We start from the raw sequence: 26,710 nt of genomic DNA, 5'->3' as shown, positions 1-26,710 counted from the left end.
ATTAAGAGCCCCAGACCTGGATGCAGCACTGCAGATGGGGCCTCATGAGGGCAGAGCAGAAAGGGACAATCCCCTCCCTGTCCCTGCTGGCCACCCCTCTGCTGATGGAGCCCAGGATCCCATTTGCTTTCCTGCCCAACAGACCCTGGCATTGAGCTTAGGAAGAAGAGATGAAGGGATGTGGTGGGGATGCCTCTTCTCACCCCTCTTAGTGCTTTATGCACCACCTCAGGGCAAAAAGCAGATAGATTCCAATACCATGAATTGCAAGGAATGAGATAACAACCAAACCAAAGGACCAGATATTAGTAACGTCAAGGAACAACTGATTAGAGGGTGGAGGAGATGACATGAGCTGGAGCCAATGGCATCATTGAATGTATCAGGGAAAAGGAGTCTGTCCCAACACAGAATTCAAACATAGGAGTGTGATCTACAGGGATCGTGTTGGGAACAGTTTTCCTTACAGAAAGGGTTTGTGGCTCTGTAAGAAATTACACGGACCGTAGATTTTCTGTGTCAGGAGATCTCCAAGCACACACCAGAAGAAAATACACCCAGGTGGGGATGGCTGAAGGTCCCAGAGCCATAGATTTTCAGGCTAAAAAAGGGTCTTTGTCTAATCACAGCCTGGCAGGGTGAAAGAGGTCCATGGGGCATTGCACCTCCAAGTTCAGGAGGCAAAGACGAGCCTCTGAGCTATGCTGGTCTCTCAATGATCCCATCCATTTTGCCCTCATTGCCTGCAAAACTTCCTTCTCCAAAACATCAGAAAATCACATTTCAAACCTCCTGAGACATTCAGACCCCTAAAGTTGTGGGGAAGACCCCAGTGTGACTCACACAGGGGTCACCAGGGAGGTGGGTAGAGCTTTGGGCTGGGTGTTGCTGTCAGTTTCTCCTCTATTTCGGTGCCTCAAGGAGGAAACCATCCCAGCACAGAAATAGAGGAGGCCACGTAGGATGGTAAGCCCATACAAAGGAGGATGGAAAGGCTCCAGACGTGACTTGCAGGCTCTTTGCTCCACACACGCTGCTCTGTTGGTAGAGTGATGGACCATGGAGAGGTGGAATCCATATGTGACTGAGCTCATGCTCTTTCCCAATAGTAACACTGTGCTCTGCCAAGCAAAAGAGCTGTGTTGGCCTCGGGGACAAGGGCCTCCCCTGTCCTTGGCTGGCAGGACTTGGGAGCTCCGTGCAGACACGAAGCTTTTGGCCTCAGAAGGTGGCAAGAAGGTTTGGGTGGTGACCTCTGCCAAGCAGCAAGGAGCGGAAAAGGGGGAGAGGGGGGGCCCAGACAGTGCAGCTCAACTGTCCTCCAGCTACAAGGTGCCATTGTGAAGGAAGCTTCGCTGTGCTGGGGAGGATGGAGAGAGGAGGAACATGGGGGATGGAGGGGGGTGGGTGGGAACATGGTGACAGTCACAGCTCCATCTCTAGAGGTAATTTCTCTGATTAATACACATGCACCCACCCTATGTGGAAGTCCATAGAATCATGGAACTGTTAAGGTTGGGAAAGGACCTCTCAGATCATCTTGTCCAACCAACTACCACCAACATTGCCCACTAAGGCAACAGCCTCAATAAGGTCAGGAACAGCCCCAGGAAGGATAAGAACTCTTTTAAGGGGTGAAGTAAGATAACTACATGCCCAGGAGAGCAGAATATTTGTTTCAAGGTGTCCAGAAGACACCCAGCTCCATGCTCTGAAGGTGGCTGTGTGCACAGGTAGGGCACTACAAAAGCAAAAATACAGAAGGACTACAATACATGGTTTGTTTTTTTTCAGTTTCCCATGTGTCTAGCATGAAAGCAGGTGGGTTCTGAGGAACAGCCCCACAGCTTCTGCCTTGTCTGCCCATAGAATCATTCAGGTTGGCAAAGATCTCTAAGGTTATCTTGCCCAACCATCAACACCTAGTTCAACCATCCAAGACGCTGTGCCACTGGATGGTGTTACAGCTTCTGGCTGGGTACACTGGGATCAAAAGTGGTTTCCAACCCCACACCTGCATGCGACAACAACAAAAGAGTGCAAAAGGGATAAATAGAAAAGCCAGCCTGATGTCAGTAGGTTTCAACTTTGTAGGCATGCTGATGATGGGTTGACGGTTGGACTCGGTGATCTCAGTGGTCTTTTCCAGCCTTAATGACCCTGTGATTGGAAATCACCAGATGTCCAAGCAGATCCCCATTGCTGGTTGGCTTTGTTATGGGACTCACCTTTAATCAGCTTCCAGTTATAGATTTCCACCTCTTCCGCCAGCTCCTTCTCGATAGCGACTGTCCTCAGGATCTCCTTGGAGTTCTCGGAGCTCGGTGGCACAAACATGTACACCAGGACGTGGTTGGGGGTCTTGCCACATCGCTCAGTGATGATTTCATCAGTGGGTTTGACTCTGGTTTCTGGGCACAAAGAAGAAAAGTTTATTAAATAGGGAAAGAAGGAGGTGAAGGAGGTTCCAGTGAGGTTGGAAGAGCCCATGTCAGCTCCCAGAGAAGGCTCAGACCTAGGCTTGGGTCCCAATAGACACAAAGTGTGTGTACCAAGGCTAGAATCAAAGGGAGATACTGATTAAAAGGGGATGCTGATAAAGGGTGACGTTGATAAAGGGAGATGTTGATAAAAGGTGATGCTGACAAAGGGAGACATTGATAAGGGTTTCTGTGGAGTTGCTCACCTCCATAATTTCAACTCCCCTTGGTTTTAGCAGCCCCTATAGCAGCAGCAATGGAGCAGGGTGATTTTCTCCACCTGAGTCCCTTCTAACCACCACCTTGATGCCAAGACCACGCAGCAAAGCCTGGCCTTCCCATCTCTCTCCCATCCCAGAGAAGCAACATCAGCGAGGCAGAGGGATGAGCCCACAGCACAAGAGCCAGCATTGCAGCCGTGCTGCCTGGGCACAGCGCCCATCCCAGCCCCACGGGTGGGCTCAGCCCCAAACTGAGCCCCCTCCCCACGCAGAGCTCCTTTGAGTTGGTCCATGCATGCAGCGATGGGGACGACATCTCCAAGACCCTGTGTGACTTCTCCAACACCCTCAGGTGAAGAAGAGACTCTCGTTTTGTTGTTTGTTGTTGTTGTTGTTTCTGGAGTAATGAAGAATCCCCCATGGTTTTGGAAGGAGATTTATTGCCTTTGGTTGTGGTCCTTGGAACGCAGAGGAGCTCAGCTGAATTTAGCCTTGTTCTCCCCCGTCGTTTTGGATGCTGGAGCTTTTTACACTACTCGAAAGAAAGTTTGGCTATAAATAGAGGCGTGGGGTTTATTTTAGTAGGACGGTTATTTTAGGCCTGATTCTGCCCTCCCCATGCTTTCTGGGGTGGTCCTGAGCTACTCTTTGCACACACCGGTAGAGAGGGGATGAAAATCTCAATGTAAAGGAGTGCAAAGCAGGGATTTTTCAGCAACAAGTGTTCCATTTTGCAGTCCCAGCGTGACCCAAGGGGACAACCAGACGCCTCTACCCTCACTCACCCCTGTATCATGGGATCTGAGTGCAGAACCTCCATCCCTCAGACTTCACCTGAGCCCGGGCTGCTTTTTGCAGCCTCAGTCCTACTCAGTGCCCTACTCAGGGCAGCCCCACATCCACAACCAGTAAGGAGCCACATGCTCTTGTATGACAAGTATTTAACAGCCTCAGAGCTTTACACCAGAGCCACATGATGGCCAGCAATCCAAGGAGGAGGAGCAGGGTCCCTTCTGGCCACCAGCTCTCCCCGCACCAATGGTGGCTGTTTCCCAATGCATCACAGCAATTTCCCTTGTGCAAACTGAGAGCAGTCAGCATTTCCCTCCAAGCTACAGTGTACAGAGGAGCAAGAGGAGGACAGTCATGGAAACTGCCTGGAAAATGAAGGCGAAACCACCGTGCAGTGAAGCAAAGGACAAGCATGTAACTTGGCTGAGCACTGTGTGTGTGTGTGATTGCTATCTGTGAGTGCTGGAAAGTCACTTTGGCTGGGTCAGAGTGTTTAACTGGAAATAAATGAAGTCTGAAGAGCAGACAAGAGATCCCAGCAGAGAAAGTTGTAGACTTTAAACCAGAGAGACCTGCTATAATGGGAATGCAAGACTGGAAAGGATCTGCTCAGTCATCACATCCCATTCCCACCAGGCACCACGTCATAAATCCTGCTCATAAACATATCAGAAATCTTATTAAAACAAGCTGAGATTCTGCCCTTTGCTCCCCAGGGGAGGCTGTCCCAGCACCTCCCTGCTTGGCAGGGGAAAACCTTGAAAATCCCATCTGAGATTGCTGTGCAATCTGCTCACCCCCATTCCTCAGCATGACAAGGTCCCTTGCTTGTTCTCCTGGTGAGACCCCTCCATTAAGGTGTACATCTGAGAAGATGACCCAGCAACTGCCAGTTCTGCAGGCAGGCTCGTGCATCTTTAGCCTCTCTATGGAAGCAATGGGTTGTCCATCATTTGAACATCCAATACAGAATGATAAGGCCAAGAGGTATAACCTACAGAACATTCTCCATTGGAAGCAGAGAAGATCTGAAGCTGTGCCACAATTTGACCAGGTCTGGCGTTGTGGGTACACAGCTTTTCAAAGGCCAGGAAGCAGCTGAGAGATCCATTGAATATGAAAAGAAGACATCAGCTTCACCATGTCCCAGCCCCAGGACCAGCCTTGTTCCACATGGCTCACCCCAATGGCTGCATGGCCAACCTTCACCTTCCAGGAACGGGGACCTCAACTCCAGCTCAACCCAGACCATGGGTGCCACAGCACCCGGAGAGCGTCCTGATTTCAAACTGACACAGTTTAACCCAGTAACTTTTGTCCCAAAGCCCAAAGTGAGGGCTGAAGAGCAGACTGTGCCCTCCCTCCCTGTCTGATGACTATTAGCAGGTCTCTCTTCAGACATCTTTCTCCACTCTACAGCCACTTGACCAAAGCAACATTTTGGGATTGATTTCCCCACCTCAGTTCAGCCCAAGATAGATTGAGATCAGTGTGTGCTCTGCAGAACTTGCCTGGCATGAATTCAAGCCCTAAGTGATGTGAAACCCTATACATCTCTATGCCCGGGGCTTTAAACCAAAGCTTGAGGAAGGAAATGGAGGACAGCTGCGGGAGCAGGTAGGATCTCACATACCTGGACATATTTTACAGCATTTCCCATCTACTTTTTCCGGTGAGTCACATGGATATTCCTTGGGGCATGTGATCTTCTGACAGTCCTGGACACCATCCCTACAGGTGCATAGGATGCAAGGCAGGAGCCCATAGAGCCGGAAGACGGGGTGCCACACTTCTCCATGGGAGTAGGTCTTCCCATTGTAAACACAGGCTGGGAGAGAGAGAAAAGAGATGCCAGTAGGAATAAATCCTCCTTCTCTTTGTACATCCAAGGCCTGGTGGAGCTCAACAGGTTTCACCATCTCAAATGAGTGGCTTTGCAGCTTTGAGGAGCACGACCCTACAGCCTTGAGGAACGTGGTCCTGTAGCATTGAGCATCATGACCTACTGACAGCATGTCTACCTGCAGTGACATGGGGACATCACAGCCTCCCCAACCAGGAGGTGCCATGGGACATGGGGACCAGGCTGCAGAAGGTGGAGGCTGTTGGGGTCAAGTAGGGGTATGGGGCAGCTGTAGGCAGGAGCTCATCTGTCTCCTGACTTCTATGAGCCCAGGGTCCCTCCAAGGCCTCCACCAGCACCAAGCACAGTGAAGAGTGCCACCTGCTGACTTTTACATGCAAATTTTTGGAGGGCCAAGAAATTTCATCCAGGGCTTCATTTCCAAAGGCTGGAAAGAGCCCTGGTGGAAGCATGGTACTGGAAGAGTCCCCGAGATGAGAAGGGATCCCTCTACTCCCTTTTTGGCTCTATGCAGTTTTCGCTTCATCTTTGCCTTCCAGGAGGAAGCCAATGGCACCAGGGTGGACCCATTACACTGAAGGTAGGTACAGAGGGGAGCTCCCCATCCCTCTGCAGCAGAAAGGCCATAGAAGGACCATGTGAGCTCTTTCAGCTGTACACCTCCGTTCCCAGGGCCCAGGTCTTTGAAACACCCTAAAAGTCTGGTCTTCCTCCAGCCCTGGGATTGGAGATTCATATAGAAAATGGGTTGTGGTCGTAGGGTCAGGGCCACCAGGGCTGAGATAGCTGTGTAGGGTGAGTGAGTTGGAGGTCACAGTTGGAAAGCTGCTGTTGAAACAGCTTCTCTGGAGCCCAGAGTCCTGAAGAAGGCAATTTAGGAAACACAGAGACCACCTGGCCCATCCCCTTACCTTTCTTGTGCTTCTCTTTCAAAACGATCTTCACGGTGGTGCCACCTCCCCCCTTGGGTTTGAAGCTCCTGGGGATGAACTCCAGTGAGGAACTGAGCATGGTGGACGCGGTGGCTCCGGGTGGCTTTCTGCCCATTGCTTCCCCCAAGCACTGGTCTTGTGAGTGCCTCTGGGAACAGTCAGAGAAAACAAGGGGACTCAGACCCAGGTGGTTTGGTTGTTCTCACTCCATGCTGCAAAAAGCCACAGAATGGGAAGGTTCAGAGACTGCAGGGATGAGCAATGAGCAGGAGCCATCTCAGTGCCGTTACTGTCTAAGGAGGGATGAGCAGTTAGTCCCAGTGTCCCTCACTGGTGTCCTCTGTAGGCTGCATGCGGGTCCCCTTCTCTCATTGGGGCAGCATCAACACAATATCTACACCCAAGGCAATACCCTCATGGTGTTTGGGGTCTTACATTGGTAGGGAAATGAGCAACTGAGGACTAGCATCTGTATGATGGAACAAGGAGGATCAGAGAGGTGGGCATGGGCCATATCCTGCCTTCTCACCTGGCTGGCACCAGGAGCATTGGCAGCTGGCAGGAATGAAATCCCTGGAACATCCCAAGAGCAAAGTGCTGGGACAAGACATGCAGCACAAAGGGTCTCCTTGTGTCTATTTTGGAGGTTTTATGGGTGGTGGAGGTGTGACGCTGGCGTTTCACCCAGCAATATGGAAAAGGGAAGGGCCAGGAGCTGTAAGTGACCTACTCCCAAAGAGCTGGCATGGGCTGCCCAGCTCCAAAATGTCACCGTGAATCAACTCTGAGCAGCCAGGGAGTCACTTTTTCCTTGCTGGTGCTGCTGATACAAACAGCCTGGGGAAAGCATGCTCATGGCCAGCTCCAGTGTTGGAGGTGCAAATGGGAGGAGGACACCCTTGAGCTCAGGGGAAGGGTAAAACCCAACATCTGAAAGCAACAGCTCTCAAAGATAGATTTGGTCCACCTGACTCCATGGGTAGGGGCCACATATCACTATCAGTCATGTATGAATTTCTCTGTTCAACTCCTTTAGCCATTGGAGTTATGGCCAATAAAGAGAAGTACCCAAGTTCTGCAGTTCTTACAGGTCTTCTGCACATCCAGAACAGCAGAGATGCTCCAGAGGAGAGGACAAGAGTCCTTACAGCTCAGCCTATGCTGAGAGCCCTCACCTAAAGCCAACTCCCAAGCACGACTCAACTGCAAACCAAGTGTCAGTGGTTCTGCTGCCCACAGAGCTGGCTGCCTTCATGCAATGGATCATTGCTTGTAAAGCTTATAGCCAAAGGAAAATAGCTTTCTTTGAGATGTTTAATAGGGCTATGTTAGAAGAAACAAACTGAGTTTGAAAACGTAAATGTCACGTACAACACCTCTGTTTAACTGCAGGGGTTCCTCTTCCGCAGACTTCTCATAGGAGCCATCTGCAAGGAAAAAACATGGTCCAGTGAAATGCTGCAGAGATGGATGAGGATTTGTTCACTGGGGCCCAGATGACTGAAAGCAGCTCCCTGCAGGGTGCTGAACTGCCTGTGAGCTCTTGGAAGAGTGGAGCTTTGCAAATGGGATTTGCATCACCCAAAGCAAATGGGAGCAGGGCTTGTCTGTGTCACAGCCCAAAAACCCAAAGCAAATGGGAGCAGGGCTTGTCTGTGTCACAGCCCAAAAACCCAAAGCAAATGGGAGCACGGCTTGTCTGTGTCACAGCCCAAAACCTCTTTCATCCCCACTGACAGCTAACGAGCTAAGCCCTGAGAAAAGCAGGACCTTGTGTACCGCTGAAGTTAGGTGGCATAAAAACACCCTAGAGATTAAGTACAAGGTGATGGGAGATGGTCTGGCATTAAAAATAAACCCAAAGGCATTTCAAATGGTGTGCTGAGTCAGTGATGTGCCTCAAGTGCAAGGGTAGCTCTGTTAATGCCCACAGCTTTGTGAATTCTGCTTGCTTGGTGTCCCACAACCAACTGCACCTGGACCAGGCTCTCGTTTTCCCAGTGTGTGCAGTGGCTGCAAAGCACTTTAACGTGTCTGGCCCTCATTTAGGGCTTTCTGTAGGACCTGAGCTCATCAAGAAGGATGCTGCCCCAGATAAAAGCATCCACGCTGTCTTCAGAGCAATCTCTTTGCTTGTGGTGAGGTCAACAAAGCCTTACAGATGCCACCAAACCTAGCATAGAGGAGCACAAGCAAGGCGTGAAGCATCCCATTCACTCTTGAACTGGTCTCATCCAGAGATGTGGATTTCTCCTCACTTTCCTAGGTGGGAGTTAGGGAAAACAGCAGTAAATTCAAGAGTGAAACTCAACCGAGGCCATGCTGCACTGAGGTGGAAGAGGACTTTTTCAGGCCCTGGTTATTCTGGAAACTTCCCTAGAGAAATAGCAGCATTCACCACTCAATATATGGCCTATAAAAAAACATCCATCCTAATGGGTGAGTGATCTGGAGGATATTGTCTTCTGTGCAGGTCACATCCCTTGCATGATGCAGCAGGGGTGGGACAAAGAGCTCAGCCCTGGCCAATGTATGGGCTGAAGGAGGGTTGGACACAACTAAGTGCTAGAGAGGAAGCATAGGAGAAAAAAAAGAACTCGTGTCTTTTGTTTCCTGGTGTGATTGGGATGTAGCAAGTGGCCTAATTTACAACACAGACTTCCAAAACCCTGCTGAAGTTCTTTGAAATAGCTCCTGTCAGGTAGTGACAATCCTGAGCCCATAGTCCTTGCTCAGGAGCAGCTCCTCTTACCTTTGCAGACCTGGCAGCAGGAGTCTGGCACGGTTAGGGGATTGGAGCACAGCAACTCTGGGCAGGTCACCAAGCCACAGTAAATCTGGCCTTCCTAAGAGAGAGGAGCAAAAAAGAATATCTATTGTCAATATTGCCAATGTCCAGACAGGGCTGTGATCACCCAGTGTTGGGGTGCCAACACTTCTGATTGTAGATCCAGCATAAATCATAGGCACCCCAGTATGGCATCCTCAACTATCACTAATCACCCAATGACTGAATGCTGAAAGTCTGCTCCCAGCACTATTCAACCTGCAGGACATGGCATGGTGGCCCTCTCCTAGCAAGGTTGGATACCATTGCCGACCCACATACTCACATGTGGTGGGGTTGGGTAGGGATAGGTAATGCTTTGATCTCAGATATCATCAGTGCTGTCAGAACTGGAATAGCCACCACAGATCTGTAAACTCTGCATAACATCAGCTTAGATTGGCACGAGAACCTGTTCCCTAACACAGCCCAGGACAAGGACTTGCTGGAAAGGAGAATTGCAATGTTGAACCCAGAGCTTGCTGTACCTCACTGCTCTGCCCACCCTCATCATTGGGTCATTCAATAACTCCAGAACTGAGCACACAAAGACACTGGACCAAGAGCAATGGATGGATGATCAGGTGTGGGCCTTCTTCCACTGGCTTGGTGGCTGGTTTGGAAAGCTGAAAACCATGGAAGTAAGGCCAGTGTTGATGTTTGCACACCCCAGTCCCACACTGCTCAATGGAATTGCAACCATTTGCTGCAGAGATGAGATTTTGCTACTTTGCAGGGTTGAAAAAGATGTCCAGCAGTCCTGAAGCAGCCAGACCCCACCAGCAAGGCTCTCTTCTCCATGCTGCAGCGTTCTCCAGGGTACCACCAAGCTCTTGTTAGATGGAAAACAAGGGGTTAACCAAGATGTCCCCAGAAAAGCAAATCACAGCAGCATCCTTGACCATCCAAAAGACAAGAGACAGGGAACACAGAGAGGAGGCAGGAGATCTGGTGGATCTCATGGAGGTCACAAAGCAAAGCCTTCAGGAGAATCCAATGGGATCCCGACCTACAGGATGCAAGGTCAGGCTATGGGGCTCTTCCTTCTCCTTCTGCCCAGCAGATCACAGCCAGGACCTGCCCTGGTTGGGAGAGAACACGTCATACAAAGCAGGGTTAGAGCCAGAGGCTCTGGTCTCAGGATGCTTTTCGAGGCTGTTTCCACCAGCTGTTCACGCAGCTGTTCTAACAGCTGAGATCAGACACAACCCTGCTAGACCTCAGCACTGCAGGGCTCCACGGTCATCCTTTCATTTTCCGCTTCGTACCCAAGGCATTATCCTACCCAATAAACAGCTGGAGTGAGATCCAGTGCCTCCAAGAGCGACAGGCAGGTCTGTGTGTCCCCACATCTGAGGATGGAGGGTTAAACAGCACATAGGTTCAGACTGAGGGCTCCTTCCCCAGCATTAGTCCCCATCAGAAGGTTGGAATAGCGACAATCTGGGGTTGGTAAGAGAGAAACAAGCCCTAATGGCTGTTTAATTCCCAAAATTGGCTGTTTAATTCCCAAAAGCTATTGCCCTTGCCACATGGCTCCAAATTTACCCAAACACCAAGGGCTAAAATCAGGTATGCCAGATATCAAAGCTAATGTACCCACCACTCGGCACCAGCTGATTTTAGCCACCAGGTGCGTGCTTGTGGCATGATGGAGTGATGTGGGTTGGAGTCTCTCACCCCTCTTTCTTTCCTGGCCAAGATTAGCCTAATTCTTTGCTGCAAGCAGAACACAGAGCAGTGGAGCCTGGCATCCTCCAGGTGAAAGCCACGTCTGTGCCACCCTCTTCTTTTTGATGGCAGTATCCAAGTCCAGCAACACCACCTCTAAGCTCCCTTCCTCAAGAAGGAGGAGCCCCTCCATCCATCTCCCAACACTCAGCTCCTGGCTCGTGCAGCCCCGTGCTCTGTACACATTCACCATCACCTCTGGCCAGGCTGCTTTGTGCATCCCAAGAGAAGTCTGTTACTTTATGATGGGTTTTTGTTAGAAGGATTCCAGCCTGCAGGAGCAAGCCCTATCTCAGGAGATCACTGGAGGGTCAGGAAGGAGGGATTTCTCTCTGATGTTGGTAGAGAGGTGGTAGATAGACAACTCCGCAATGAATGCCCTGATCACTCTGCCATCATCTCCAGGGTGAGCTCCACCGCATGGGGCAGGAGCTCTTCCTTGAGGCACAACACCCCAGCACCAGTGGTTGGGAGACACTACATCACATCTGGAGCTCAGCTCTGCTCCACACCAGGCTCTTCATCCCAATAATTACTGAGGCCCAAGAGCTGGCACCTCATGGCCATGTAGCCTTACAGGCAAGATGAGCTCTCCCAGATCCTTTTGGCAACAAACCTCATCTACTTTGCAGCAAATATATGTTCAGAAAGGCTTCTGGCTCTCCTTTTTCAAAGAATCTCAGAATCCTTAAGGTTGGAAAGACCACTAAAATCATCAAGTCCAATTGTCAATAGGATCACAGAACCTTTATGGTTACAAAATACCTCCAAGATCCTCAAGCCCAGCCTCCACCTACCCTCAACATAACCCTAAGGAACCTTAGCCTAGGACAGGTCCATAGATTTCCATCAACCAAGAGGTATGACCAGACGTTCAGACTGATTTCCCCACATTGCTCCTGTAGAGTTATTTGACACTGCAGGATGAGTGCAGACCCCAGGCCCTCCCAACCCACAGGCTCATTGCTGGCTTACAGAGCAGCTGCACTGCACACACTGGTTGGGCTGACGACTTGGGAAAAGCTCAGTGGTGGTGAACATCTCTCCTTGCTGGTACGTCGTCCCATTGTACTGACAGGACCTGACAGGTGCCCGGAGACCAGAAGGGGAATTTGGCTCTGGAAGGGAGGATAAGAGAGCAGAAAGGTTAGAGCCAGACCTCGCGAGCTTGGGTGCTCAGATTCCCCCCAGCCCAACCCCAAGGGACAAGGAGCTTTAATACATCATAGTTATCATAAAGAAGGGCTCAGGGCAGTGCACAGCTTGTGGGGACTCAGGTGCCCAAAAGCTTTTGGAGAATGGAATTGCCCTGACTGCAATGAGCTTATCACAAAGGTTTAACCTGGACAAATGCTCATTTTTTAATTAATGCTCATTTCTAATTATATAGGGGAGAAGCCATTTGCATAGAATCATATAATCGTTTGAGTTGGAAGGGACCTTTAAAGGTTATGTGGTCCCACTCCCCATTAGTGAGCAGGGACACGCTCAGCTCAATCAGGTGCTCAGAGCCTGGACCTTTTCATCCAACTCTGGCTCATGTTGAAGGTCATCACATCCCAGAAAGGAAAAAGACTTAAAAATATCGTGCAAGATCTTTAGTAAACTCTTTTTCCTGTAGCCAGCACTTTCTGTGAGCAAATGAGCTGCTCCATGTGCTGACTTCAGACTTGTCACTGATCTGTGATCAGTGATGTTTTGTCCCTGCAAGGCTTCTCAGGGTGGGGGGAGCTGGAGAAAGTGATTTGTTAAAGGGTCCTCTTACAAAAAAGAGACATTTTTGTGCAGGCAAGAGCAATGAAAGCAGCCTGAGCTGCCATTGCGGCCATGACCTCAAGACCAAACCCAGCACCACCGTGCATCTCCTTGAGCACTCATGTGATGGCAATGAAGCTGGGTCCAAAAAAACAGCTGTGAGCTCAAGCTGTGCCTCAGTTTCTCTTCTTCCTTGCTATGAAAACCCAGGAGAGTACAGGGAGCTTTTGTGTCCCTGGCACAGCACGGGCATGGAGTCCACAGGGAGTGAGCCACCCTCTGAAATCAAGTCCAGTCATCAACCCATCAGCACCATGTCCACACCCAGGGTCATGGAATCACAGAATTGTTGAGGTTGGCAAAGACCCCCAAGACCCCCAGGTTACACCCACCATGCCCAGTGACCACATCCTTCAGTGCCACATCCCCATGGTTCTTGAACACCCCCAAGGACAGTGATTCCATCACCTCCCTGGGGAGCCTGTGCCGGTGCTTTACCACTCTTTTGGTGAATGACTTTTTCTTTATATCCAACCAGAACATCCCCTGGTGCAACATAAGGCCATTACCTCTCGTCCTTAAATTCCCCTTTTCTCCTGTCATTCCCTCCCCATGGGATGGCCCCATACCGAGACAGCGTGGGCAGCACTGCTGGGGGTCTGTGACGGGGCTGGCACATTGCAGAGCAGGGCACTGGATCCGATAGCACCTGGTGTTGCCATTCTGGGGAGAGACAAGGGTGATCTTTTCAGCTACACATTTACCCCACAAGGAAAGAAAGAGCTTCCCAAAATTGCCCCTTTCTTGGAGTTTTTTTCTAGGGGAAGAGGCTGTTGCGTGATAGCCCCTTTAGCAGGACAGATGGTGCTGGTGGAACCCAGCCAGCTGAGGCTTCACAGATTCATAGAATATCCCAAGTTGGAAGGGACCCACAAGGTTCATTGATCCAGCTCCTGGCTCACTGTCCTCAGCTCAGACTCACTGCCAGCTCCTGGTTTCCTCTATCATCACCAATGACCACCCATGGTCCCAGTGCAGCCTTGAGCCACCTCCACCCACAGCCCACCAATGCTGCTGAGACAGCTCCCCCACAAGGGTTAACCCAACATCTGTGGGGGATGTGGGGATCTATCGAAAGTAGATATATTAATCTAATGGAAAGGGTCTTCTTTTGTCAAATTAGACACCAGGACCAGGTAATGCCCTGATTGCCACCTCTTATGGCAGTGCATGTGGGACATACCTCGGAGCAGCTGCAGCGGATGCAGTACATCAGCCCCTGTGGCTCCAGGTAGGGGTGCCAGCTCTCACCTGGGCTGTACTTCTTGCCATTGAAGTCACAGAACATATCCGGCCCTGAAAGCCAATGGGGAGAGACTACATGAGAGAAGAAATGGCCGTCAGGAAATCAATCCTTCCTCTGTAGTGAGCAGAGCAAGGAAGGGTCAGTGGCTTCATGCCATCACCCATGAGTGGCCGACAGTCACATCCCATCCACCCAACCCCAGGGTGAAGATGTTCATCAAAAACCCTTTTTTACTATGAACTGTTTCTTTATGCTGGGACTCATCTGACCAAATGGCAGCTCCACTGTACAAGCTGGACTGCCTTTGTAGGCAAGGAACAGAATGTGTGTTGTTGAAGCACAAATTAGCACTGTACCTCTAAAACAAGTCAGAATAAACCCTCATTTGAAGGTGGATAGTTGTTTGCAGGTTGACATAATGAGAGGGAACTTCCCCCAGGGAAACCAGAAGGGCTGTGAGTGGTGGTGAAGAGAGGAGAGTCTGAGTTTTCACTATTAAAATAGAAGAAAAAGAAGAAGAAAGGAAAATGGGATAAGAAGAAATGAGAAATGAAGAAAATAAATAGGAAAAAATGGGAAAAAAAGGTAAATAAAAATACATTTTGGAGTGGAAAAGACATTTTGGTGTTGGAAAGCATTTTGAAAGAAAACTTTTTCTCTATGTAAGAGAGTTTGTACTCTCAAAGATCCCTTGACAAAAACATCAGCCCAAGGAGGATGGTGCAGCTTTGCCCAGTCCCACCAGTTAAAGTCCCATTGGCTTTAGGGGGCTTCAGGCATCACTGGTCTGGACGGTGTTGGTTGAATCAATCTCTTCCTTTATGGGGCTGTTCATGGGAACAGCAAGTTCAGCTCATCCATTGAGACATCTCCACCCACTCCTCATTCTTGCTTGTAGAAAAGCTGTGGATCTGCACAAAAGTGATCCCAAACCTGACACCAACCTTTCCCTGCCAGTCTCTGCCTGAGAAATACCCACTTTTTGCCCCAGAGGGTCAGCAAACCCAAGGGATCCTTACAAAAAGGACATTTGTGTGAGAAGACAGTGCTCAACTCACCATAAAAAGAACAATTTTAACACGCCCCAAATTTAAATGGAAATAGTTGGGAGATGCTGAAAAACTGCAGGTTGCCCAAGTCAAAACTTCACCCCCAAAAGCACAATTCACAGTTTTTCTATTCCTCCCTGGTCCTACCATTGTGTAAAGAACTGGATTCCAGCTTCAGAACTGGAGGCTTCCATCCCAGAAATGATACAGCCCTACCTCTGCCAGGATGGGTCTAATTGTGCCATGGCACAAAAAGAGGGATGCAAGATGTCGGACATCATTATTGCAGGAGTTACCATTGGGAGATCCCTTCTCACCCCAGATCCCAGCAGGTCCCTTAGCAAATCCCCTCCAGCTCCAACTCTTGCACACCCTCAGGAGGATGAGGAGAGCATGCATCAGGACTTGTGGGTCCATATCCCCCAACAACAGCTCAGTTCAGCCATCCTTAATGCCTGCATCAGACAGCCCAACCTGGCCCTACAGAACTGAGCCAGACCTAAATGAAAACGCACCCCATAACTTCACCGCAGCCTGGTGGCTGCCCCTGCTAACCCATGACGTGTCCCCAGGACCCAAACAGCTGGAGGGAAGCACCGGTGCTTACGCTCTGTTGTGAATAAGCACATGCCCAACCACGCGTGTTATTAGCGCTGCAAGTGCTTACGGCCCCACTAAAACTGGAGGTGATTTAAAAGATTATGTCACTGAGGGGATTTGAGGTAGTTTGGGCGATGACGTTGCTCGCAGGCAGCTGAGATGTTTACGCTCCCTAAAGCATTTATGGGCCTTTAAAATCTTATGGAGCCCTGGGGGAGAGGGCAGAGGGGGACGGCTGTTTGTAGGGGCATGGTGCCCAGCTCCTGCCACCAGCACTGGAGGTACCATCTCCTCATTGCAAGATCTCCCAGCAAGCAGACACAACTCCTAGGAATACACTGCAGTGGGCTGCTACCCCTTCTGCCAGCTCCTGAGCACCCTCATAATGAGCCTTATGGGTACTCCACCACTACCAACTTTGAGCTCCTCATTGCGTTCATAGAATCATAGAGTCATTAAGGTGGGAAAAGACTTCTAAGATCATCACATCCAACCCACCCACCTCACTGCTCTTTCAGAGAAGAGTTTTTCCCTAATATCCAACCTGAACATCCCTTAGAGGAATGTGAGGCCATTCCCATCATGAGATTCTCCAGGTTGTATCTTCAAAGGGAGAGGGGAGGGAAGCAGATAGAAGGGAAGGAGAAAGAAGGGGAGGGGAAGGGGAAAGGGAAAGGGAAGGGGAAGGGGAAGGGGAAGGGGAAGCGGAAGCGGAAGGAAGGAAGGGGAAGGGAAGAAGGAAGGGAAGGAAGCGGCAACGGGAAGCGGAAGCGGAAGAAGGAAGGGAAGGGAAGGGAAGGGAAGGGAAGGGAAGGGAAGGGAAGGGAAGCAGAAGGGAAAGGGCAAGGGGAAGGGCAAGGGCAGGGGAAGGGGGAGGGGAAGGGGAAGGGAACCAACAACTCATCTTCACTTTGCAAAAGGGTGAGAAAATGACTTCATTTTTCCCTGCTTGCAGTATCTTCATGAATTATGCTGAGGATGAAGAAATCAAGTTGCCTCTATGTGACACAGCCCCGCTCAGCTTGCAGGCTTCCATGCCAGTTGGCTGCTTCATCCAAACATTTAATCACTCGCTTTTCACAAGTGGAGCCCTGGTTTGGGTCCAGCCCTCGAAAGCAGCCTGATTCATGTCTGCAGAAGGCCTGCTGGTAAAATGAGAGCCGAGTGGCAGCGCCGGGCAGCAGCAGACGCTTGTCGGCATCTCAGCAGCACTATGCCGCGTAGCTGGCAAGAGGCGTACGCCTATTTGGTTAAAAGCAAGCTGGGATGGATGGAAGGAGGAGGCTTAAAAGCTGGAGGCTCTGGATCATTTTTTTTCCCATGCCAGGCTAATAATTTCATTTTCAGAGGTTGACGTTTGGATATCTTCCCAATTCGCTGTGAGTGAAAAGCCATTTGTGGCAGTAAATCGCTCCCGTGCCTTTCAGTCTCCTTATTTATTGCATCTACGGCAATAGCATGCTCACAAAAGTCATCTTGTTTTACTTCTCATGTTCCGTGGAGGGCTCTTGAGCTGCAGAGCACTTTCAAGGCTGCAGCACTAGAATCCAAAGCCACCACTTTGCTTTCCTTCCCAAAGGAGAACTCCACAATGCCGGGACAGAGGATCAGAGCCCAGCCTGGCCCATGCCACCCCAACACAACCAGAGTCTGAAGCTTGCTTCCCACTCTGAAATGACCCTGTGTGACCTGAATACGATGAGCAGAGCTGCAAAGAGGTGAGCTCCCCATTCTCAAGCCCTCCAAGGACTGCTCCTATTTGACCATTTTCTCACCAAATACAAGAGCCCTCCATGCAAGATCCTTCCGCACAACCGTTATGGGTTGTGCACATCCCTGACCTTCTGCCATGGCTCCAATACTTTCTTGGGTGAGCACCACCTGCTTAAGCCGATCACTGACTTCCCCAGCTGGGATCAAGGTCCATGGCCCAGCCCAGCTCATGGCCAAACCAATCTGGCACAGGCTGTCCCCATACAGTGCCCAGGCATTTGGCAAAGCCCAGGTAGGCACTGGCCAATACCGTGCTGGGGAGCATGCCAGGAGCATGACTCTGACACCCCTGGTCAACACTTGAGGCAGTGCCCAGGGCTTATTGACTTTAATTATCATTAATTATCTTACGTTATCATTAATTATCATGAATAGCATCTTGAGCAGCAAGGGTAGCATGTAATGTGAGATGGAAAATTTGATGGGGTGTAAAGCAAGCAAGGGCTGTTGTGAAGAAGAGAGTGATCACTGGCCAAGACAGGGACTAAAAGGACATAGAAGCAGTCAGCCTGTGGCAAAGCCTGGGTGGTTAGATTAGAGCACCAGAGGATTCAAGCACCAGATGAGGCTACTGAGGTTTTGAGATGCTGTATGAACTATTGGAGCACAATCTTCATGAGGTGGTCCAGAGACACCAACCTGAGGTGATGAACTCAACTCATTGAGAAATCCCTTCTCTTCTGCCTTCAGTGACCACTGAAAGTCCTTCATCCCAAGAAAATCCCACTGCTGGGAAGCAGAGATGTCATCCCACATCCTCATGTCCCAGTAAGAGACCACAAAGCAAGGGGAGCCAGCAATACCCCACAGCCTCCCTTAACGGGTGGGCAAGACCCCTTTGCACTGCCCATGTGCCATGATGCCCTGGAGGAACGTGGATGTCCCCATGGGTTTCTCAATGCACTGTGACTTATCCTGCTGCCTCAGTGCTTGCCCATGGCTGAGCTAAGGGGTGAAGCAGGTAGGAAATCATTCCGTTAGCAGGAACCATTGTAAATTATTAAATCTGAACACTACCAATATCCTACTTTCTGCTGTCAAAACATCCTTTGCTTGTCTATACCCATGTCATTTCTCTCTGGACATGTGGACTCAATCTCAGTGAAGCCAAGCTACATGCATACAACACGCATCTGCATTTATACGTGAGCATGCAAACCCCTGCTCCCAGACTGAGGTAGAGCTGTGAAGAGGGTCCCAATTGGTCATGGGAGTTGTAAAACTGCTTTTACATCGCTGCTTGAACAGCTCTGGCCTTCACATACCCATCCCCAGCATGGGTTCACGCTGTAAATCCTGAACTACAGCTAAAAAGGGTCTGAAGCAACAGAAAACTAGGGCAAAACCTCTCTATTTTTTCTCTCCCACCAGCCCAGTGCCTCAGTTTTCCCAGCAGGGAGTTTCCCTCTGGATCCCATGGGATCCTATAATGAAAGATTCCAGATATCGCAGAGAGGACGCTACTGCGCTACTACGCTACGTCACGCAAAGACACCATGCTGTGCTCTTCCCTATTTCTCTCCATGCTTCACACCCCAATCCCAGCATGGGATTTCCCCGACCCCACAACCCACATTGCTCCCCCATCTCTGCCCCAGATCCCAGCCACACTCTTGGCTTTTTCAGAGATCAGGCACCTGCAGCCAAGGCCATGCCAGGCGCAGGGGGGTGTTTATGCAAACCAGTATTCAAGTTTTAAGAGCAGCCATAAATAAAGCGTAAAAAGCCCTGTCTGATGTAGAAAGTGCAGGTGCTCCTGTGACAGCACAGTATTTATGAAGGGCTTAGAATGCAGAAAAGGAACTGGGGAAAAAAAGCACACTGGGCCCTTGACATGTTGCACCTGAAGTGCTCCGCTCATGTCCCAGTCACTTCCCACGCGATCTCCTTACTCAGCTCTGGGCTGGGCATTTATTCTTGGTATTTTGGGAGCTGCGAAATCCCCACAGCTCCACAAATGCAGCCTCACAGCTCATCCCCGAGCCCCAGGAGCAGTGGATGGAGCCCCCATTTACCTCCTCTCCACCCCAAGGGGATGCTTCCATCGGGGTGTGCAGCCCTCACCTCTCCCTTACCGTGGCAGCCAGCGGGATTTGTGCTTTTTGTCCTGATTCTTCCCATCCTGGAGCACAGGGACCCACACAGCTCAGCAGTTTAAAGCAGGACGGGCAGAGCCCCTTCCTCCAGAAGCCACATTATAAACCAATGGAACAACAGCTCCCGAGCTCCTGGGGGAAAGCCCTGCTCTCTCCAGAGATGCTGCCGTTTAAATCCTCTGGCCAACACGCCGTTGCGTTAAGCTCTTGTGCTGGATTGCTCACAGAGGACAGGCTGCAGCATTCAGCCCAGTAACCTGTGCCTCCAATATTTTTCCAGTTGAGAGTGTAAATCCCCTAAAATAGCCTGTTTCTATGGGCAAATTCTTCTTTTCTGACTTGCCATCGAAGCCCGAGCGTTTCTGCTTCTCACCTATTTTTAGCCAAGACACACTGTAGGTCTCTTGTGTGATGAGCCTGCTTGGAGCTAATTTATTCCTGCATTCATTTGTCCTAAGGGCTTGGCCTCAAGCAAAATGTGGGGCAGCGAATGGCAGAGTGAATGGGGTCATCAAGCCCCCTGTCTTTGGCTGCGTGGCACCTGGAGCCCTTCGCACCATACCAAGAGGTGGGCTCCTATCCTATCCCCAAAACACACCTGGATCCTCTCAGGATTGAGGACTGTGCTCGGGTTTCTTTTGCTAACACTGTCCCAAATCATTGAGTTGTGCCCAATTTAGGGGCTCTGCCACCACCAATGGGTGCCTCCACTTCACCCAGCATCGGTGTCAACTTCTGGGGGTGTCTCCATCCTTCTCCGAATGTGAGCACCATGGTTAAGGCAGCCCTGATGGAGCAGAGCATCAGACCCACATCCATGTGCAATATCAGATGCTGTGGTCTGAGCTCAGCACTGTCTACAAGCCCAGAGAAGGGAAAAGAGCCAAACTCACCTGGATTTTGCTGTCCAGGGCTGCACACAGCGCTGGGGAGCAGGGATTGGAAATCTCACTATGTTTTGCCACAAACTCCTCATTCACATCCTGACCCACCCTCCAGCCTCCCCACAGCTCTCCCAGTCTCTGGAACAATCAACCCAGTGCTCACGTTTTGGGTTTGTGCTCCAGAAGGAGGATTGTTTGCTGGGAGCTTAATGCAGCGCTGGCACCAGGCAAGTGATAAATCACTCCGGTGCAGCCACCAGCCCAATGGGATTTCAATAGATTAAAGAATAAATGTAGGGTCATGGTGGGTCCTAATCATGCAGTCCCATGCCTCCCCAGCTCCTGGGTACCCCTGAGCTGCTGGGCAGACCTGGCCAAGCCATCATGTCAAAGCACATGCAGAACATCCCTTCCCTTCCCCATCCCACCCTGGGAGAAGGAGCAGGAGAAAGCAAGAGATGGGTGAGGAGAAAAGCCCCCAGCTTTGGTCTGGGGGGAGCCATTTCCCCCTGGCTGCTTTTTCCTCCACCCATTCTCAGATGAACCCAGGTGGGATGGGACCTGTGCAGGCACAGGGCTGCAGTTCAGCTCCCTGTCCCGTGCAATATCAAGCCCATGGGAAGGGACCCTGAACTTTTAGTCTATCCCCAAACAGAGCTGGGGCCAGCAGCAGGTGGAGGGGGCACGGCCACATCCCCTCCACCGGGTTAGGGATCCCAGCCTGGGCCATCTTGCCCACCTCCCACGTCCCCAGCCCCGCCCTCAAAGCCCTCCGCTCCATCTCGGGGCGCAGACCCCATAGATGGGGAAAGTGAGGAGCGGAGGGGAGCAGGGGCTCAGCCCCCTACTTACGAGCCCGTGCTCGGCTCTCGGAGGCGAAGAGCAGCAGCAGACACCGGAGGAGGAAAGCGAGGGGACCCGCACCGGGGAGCATCGCAGCCCGGCGGTCGGTGCCCGGGGAGCTTCGGTCCCAGCGCCCGGTGGGTGCTGTGCTGACACAGCCCGGCTGCTGCCGTGTGGCTGCCCGATATCCCGGCGCTGCTCCCGTTGCCGGTGCTCGGGGCTGTCCCGGTGTCAGTGCTGGGGATACCCAGAGGGAGTGATGCCCGGTGCTCGGCGAGGTCTCGGTGTCGGTGACCGGGGTTCTCGGTGGTGCCGGTGTTTGGGGGTCCCGGTACCGGAGCCCGATGGTAGCGATACCCGCGGAGGTCCCGGTGGTGCCGGTCCCGGTGGTGCCGGTGCCCGTCGGGGTTCGCCTCGCTCCGATCAAAGGCGCCTCCTTTAGGGAGAGCGAAGAGTTTGTTTGTTGGTATTAAAGGCGGAGGGTCCTGGGGGGGGTGGGGGGGAGGCAGCAGGAGGAGCGGGGGAGATCCGCCAGGACGGCTTTTTTTTATTATTAGCATTCCCCCCCCCCCCCCCTCCTTTTTTTTTTATGGGGTGTTTAGGATAATTCCTTGGCCGGTGGAGGGCGGAGGGGGGCGGGGGGGTGCGGAGCCACACGCTTAACCCCTGCATCCCTGCTGCCAGGTCCGAGCCCAGAGCGGGGCTGAACCCCCCCCTGCCCCATCAGCCCCATTGCTGTGGGGTCCGTGCTCCGAGCAGGGCTGCAGCCCTTCCTGCTCCATATAGAGGCCATTGGCATGGGGTCCACGCTAACAGTTGAGCTGCAGCCCCCTCTCCTGGGGCCTAACTGCAACCTTAACCAACACCTTAACCCTAACTCTAACCCTAACTCTAACCCTATCCACAACCCTAAACCTAACTTTATCCCTAACCCTAACACATAACCTTAACCCAACATTAAGTCTAAGCTAACCCTAACTCTAACCCTAACACATAACCTTAACCCAACATTAAGTCTAATCTAACCCTAACTCTAACCCTAACTCTAACCATAACCCCAAACCCTAACCCTAACTCTAACCTATCCCTAACCTTAACCTTAACCCTATATGCCTTCCTGGGACCATTAAGGCAGGCAGAGACAAGAGGCCCCCAGTTCCCATCCCAGTAAAACCCAGTACTCCTCCAAGTGATGTGGCTCACATCAGCTCAGCAGCACCGCATCCCATGGTCAGATACTTCACAAAGATGGGTTCCTGCAGCTCCCTTACATCCCCAAGACCAGATTTTTCTTGGTATTTTCCTACTACAGCACCCCAGTTTATGCTTCCAGAGGTACTTTGAGCAGGATACTTCCCAGCACCAGAAATTCAGGCTATAACATCAAGCTGAACACCTCCAGGTCTATATACCTGCCCCAGGCAGCGGTCCCAGACAGCATAGTGGCCCTGGGCTTCTCCATTGCTGAGCTCCACCTCCTTCCCCATCTCCTTCTGCCTCCAATGCAGTCAACCAGTTTGTTATGGATTTTCTTCCACTCATTCAAGCTCAGGATCAGAGTGTGAGGTCTTCATACCCAGCACCAACCCACCCTGAGATTGGCACTAAAGCTATAAGTGCCAACACGTCCCCATAGCCCCAAATCCCATTCAGATCAACCATGTTCCCCATTTAGCTTGGAGGGGAAGGTGGCCATGGGGAAATTGTTGCAACAAAAGCTTTTCTTGCCATCTCCCTTCTATCTCCAGCCCTGTCCCAGGAGCCCAACGCCATCCCCTGTATCAAACCCTGGCTGCAGGTGCCTATTCCCAGAGCTGGCTGTGAGAATAGGAAATCTCCTTTGTAATAACAAACCTGTTTTAATTACAGCTTAAATCATCAGCTTTGGTACTTTGCGTTTGTGCTTATGCGGACAAGCCATGATGCATTCCTGCACTTTGGACACAGCTGGATGCATCTCTCTGTAGGAAGTTGGCAACTGTGAACTGCAGCAAAGCAGAAGCAGAGGATCCTCACCCCACCTCAGCTTGGGAATATTGTGACCCTGAAAGAGCACAGAGCTGGAGGCAGAGATGGGTGGCTGTAGGGATGGTCACGGGTCGACTTGTTTACGAAAGAGCATTAAAACTAATATCACCTCACTATTCACTGCCCTCCCCTGTGGGCTGTGAGCACGGCGCTGATGTAGGATCGAGAACACAGGAGCTGTAAGCCAGGCACCTTCTGTCTGGCACCATCCACCCGCAGGAAGCACAGTGCAGCTGCTGTTGGATTTCATGGCTGACCGGAGGGATCCTGACACGACCACACACCTTCAAGACAAAATACAGGGCTGGGTTTTAGAGCTGCCAGCAGAATGCCTGCGTTCTGGATCCAGAGGTCCCTGGTGGGTTACAAGAGCTGATTGTTAGAGCAATCCAGAGCCCATCCACGTGGCTCAGAGTGCTGGGGTAGAAGCCTTGCAGCATCCATGCAGGTTTGGGATGGGGATGTGATTGAAGAACCCACGTTTTCTCACTGTCTTTCTCTCTGCCCTGCTTCTGCACAGTGTAGATTTATCCCAGCCAAATGGATTTAGCCAACACACATCACACAACCACAGCATTAAAGAGTTTGGGATAAATAGCAAGCTCCTTCCAGCCTACCCCAGGCTGAGAGGTACCTCCTCACCCAGCTCTTCCCTTGCACAAGGCAGACCTGAAAGGCACATTTGTAGCACAGGTCCACATGTGGCTATGGAAGGGCAGAGAAAAATGGGGATGTGAAGCCTGGATCAATGAAGTTATTTTGCATCTCTGCTGCAGCAGCAACCTCTGAATCCAGGACTGTAGATCCTGGCCTTGCATCAGGGCTGAAACTTATGGGAACGTTCAGCCATGTCCTAAGCGCGGACCCAGGAAATAAAGGCCAGGCTTGTGGGGAGCGAGGTGCTGTGTTACATCTCTCTTACATCTCATAAAGAATACATTCATCCTTTGGCAAAGAAAAAAAAGCAAGGCTCTTTATCTTAATCTATGAAGGAATCTGGCGGACAGCTTGACTCTGCCAACATCAATCCATCTGCGATCATGAAGCGGGCTCCAAACCCAGGGGATTGGCTTGCAAATAATAAGAACTGGGTCCTTTCTATTTGCCTTCTGGTTCCTGAGCCTTTAGGTCCAACTCGCTTCATGTTTTCTGGGCAATTCCTTTTTGTTTTCCGAATGAAAACTGAGATTCTCCTACCAACCCCTGAATAAACAGCTTGGGCTCCAACAACATCCCGTGCCATGCAAACCTCGTGGCAGGACAGCAAGCTGGCGGGGCTGCGGGAGCTGGAAGTTTGCAGCCTGGAATCGTGGGCCAAGACAACCACATGGGTGAGAGCTGCCAGCAGTGGGCAATGGGACTGGAAACCTGCTGGATGTGAAGAAATCTGGCTGCAAAGAAGCAGGAGCAAGCCCTGACCCAGGGGTGGAGGAGATGCTGCTAAAACGCACTGTTCTTTCTGACCACTGTGAGGAATACAGGCGTAAATCCTCAGTGTTGGCCATCCCTAAGCAGCCACCACACTGAAATCCCATGGCCAGCCCACACTACTGACCCTCAGCCACCCAAACCAGCAGCAAGTTCCTTTCACTGAGCAAGGAAACATCACCCAGAGGGAGTATAGCTACACTGTAAAGGCTAATGGCTTTCAAATAAACAGAGTACACTTAGATAAGATACTAGGAAGACATTCTTCACATTGAGGCTCTGGCAGCCCAAAGCTGTGAGTGCCCACCCCTGGCAGTGCCTTGGATGGGGCTGTGGGCATTGGGCTGTGGAAGGAGCCCTTGCCCATGGAGGAGGTGGGGTTGGGTGGGCTTTGAGGTCCATTCCAACCAAACCACACTGAGACTCTGGGGTTCAATAAACTGCAGCCATTGGGAAGGCTGACACCCAAACCCAGGGCTGCACAGAGCAGAGGTGAGATCCCTCATGTAGCTCCACAGGTTTTACTCATCCCCTTTGATAACTAGTGATCATGTAATTAATGTCCGGCATGCATTTGATGGAATTGATTCATCTTTGATGTCTTTTGTGGGTCCCTTCCAACTCAAATGACTCTACAGTCTGACACTGATATTCTAGAGGTTGGACCCAGTGATCCTTATGAGTCCCTTCCAACTCGAGATATTCTGTGGTTCTATGATTCAAGGTCTACTTTCCTCATCTGTAGCCAATGGAGATGAAGTCCTTCCACTAGAAGGGATGGAATGGGATGATGCCTCTCTGTCATACTCTACTAAGTAGAGATAAACTGAGCAAAATCCATATTTTTCACCATTCCTCTCCTGATTCACAACCCAGGGATGGGAGGAGCAGCCTTCATATTTATCACCCTACAGCGATGTAACAACAACTGCAGGAGATATAACACCTGCAGCCCAGGGTGCTGGAGGTAATGCTTTTCTTCATAGCTCAGCCGTGTTCCCAAGGGATTTGTGGGCATGCAACAGGATCTGGTCAAAATCCTCAACTGAACAGGACAGCAATGGCTTACCAGAGTTTGGGAATGGTTATTCCCCATGCAGACAGCCATAAGCACTACAGCAAAGGTAGTTTTAGGGCTCTTAAAATTTCCCAAGCACTCAGAGATGCTCTAAATCCGAACCTCTAAGGGCTTGAGGTAGTCACAGGGAAAACCTATGGAGAGATGACAGGGAGGAAGAGCAGAGATTTCCCTCCAGAGATGGAGATCGGTGACAAAAAGAGGGCAAAGAGAGGTGGCAGAGCAAAGCCCCATGGAGCACAAGCAGTGGGGTGGTTTGTCCAAGGCAAGGAGCAGAGAGGCTGAGCAGCAGGACACAGAGAAGGGTCAGAGACACGAGGATGAGCCAAGGGGTGGAAGGAAGCACAATGGTTAAGGACAGAGAAGGAAGATCGGAAAGTAGTCTGTAACTTCCATCTCTACTGCACAGGATCCCCCCCTGCACTGTGGATGAGTGATGCCGTAGCTGACAGCCTCACTGGGAGAACCACAAAGTGACAGCAGCAAAACGCTGCCAGCTCCTCGGGAGAGGTGAGAAGCAAAGAAAAGTTCCCTGTCAGGAATGGAATGGGATGGGATGGGTGGCAGGATGTGAGGCTGGAGCCATGCACAGGCTTAGGATACCCTCTGCAGGCCAGCACTGAGCTCCGCACATCCCAAATCGCAGCGGCTTTGCTTGGAGGCTGAAGACTTAGAAAGCAAATCCTGCTGAGGCCAGGTTGGGTGTGCAGCAGCAACGTGGGGATTCCAGCAAAGACTCCTTTCCAGATCCCAACCTCTGTTGCTTGAACCTCTGCAGAGAGCTAAAGCTTTGCGTGGTGGGTGTGCATCCTCTTCCCAGGTGCTCTGCTCCTTCCCATCTCCAGGATGACCCACAGAAATAACACTCCTTGTCTCCCTCCATCCAGCAGGGACAACTTCTGGACCATGCCTGGTCCCAGCACCAAAGCAAAGCTTCCTTCCTGTCGCCATACGGATCCACAGAGCCACGAGGATCTTTTGGCTTCCTATCACTTACCTTTACTGCGGACCAGCGTTGTGTGG

General features: G+C 51.1%; 1 protein-coding gene across 1 annotated transcript in view; it reads right to left on the bottom strand.

Moving 5' to 3' along the window:
- Positions 1-26,710, bottom strand: part of CHRDL2 (chordin like 2) — a 35,034-nt gene that overhangs the window by 4,882 nt on the left and 3,442 nt on the right. Inside the window, 10 exon segments of the mRNA XM_015852670.2 lie at positions 2,229-2,411; positions 5,127-5,321; positions 6,269-6,437; positions 7,661-7,716; positions 9,042-9,135; positions 11,823-11,965; positions 13,172-13,325; positions 13,846-13,958; positions 21,163-21,472; positions 21,474-21,589. Of these exon segments, the coding sequence (XP_015708156.2) occupies positions 2,229-2,411; positions 5,127-5,321; positions 6,269-6,437; positions 7,661-7,716; positions 9,042-9,135; positions 11,823-11,965; positions 13,172-13,325; positions 13,846-13,958; positions 21,163-21,472; positions 21,474-21,589 (1,533 nt within the window).

This window comes from Coturnix japonica, chromosome 1 (assembly GCF_001577835.2).
Source record: "Coturnix japonica isolate 7356 chromosome 1, Coturnix japonica 2.1, whole genome shotgun sequence".
Taxonomy (NCBI): Eukaryota; Metazoa; Chordata; class Aves; order Galliformes; family Phasianidae; genus Coturnix; species Coturnix japonica.
This window is presented reverse-complemented; position numbering and strand designations above follow the sequence as displayed.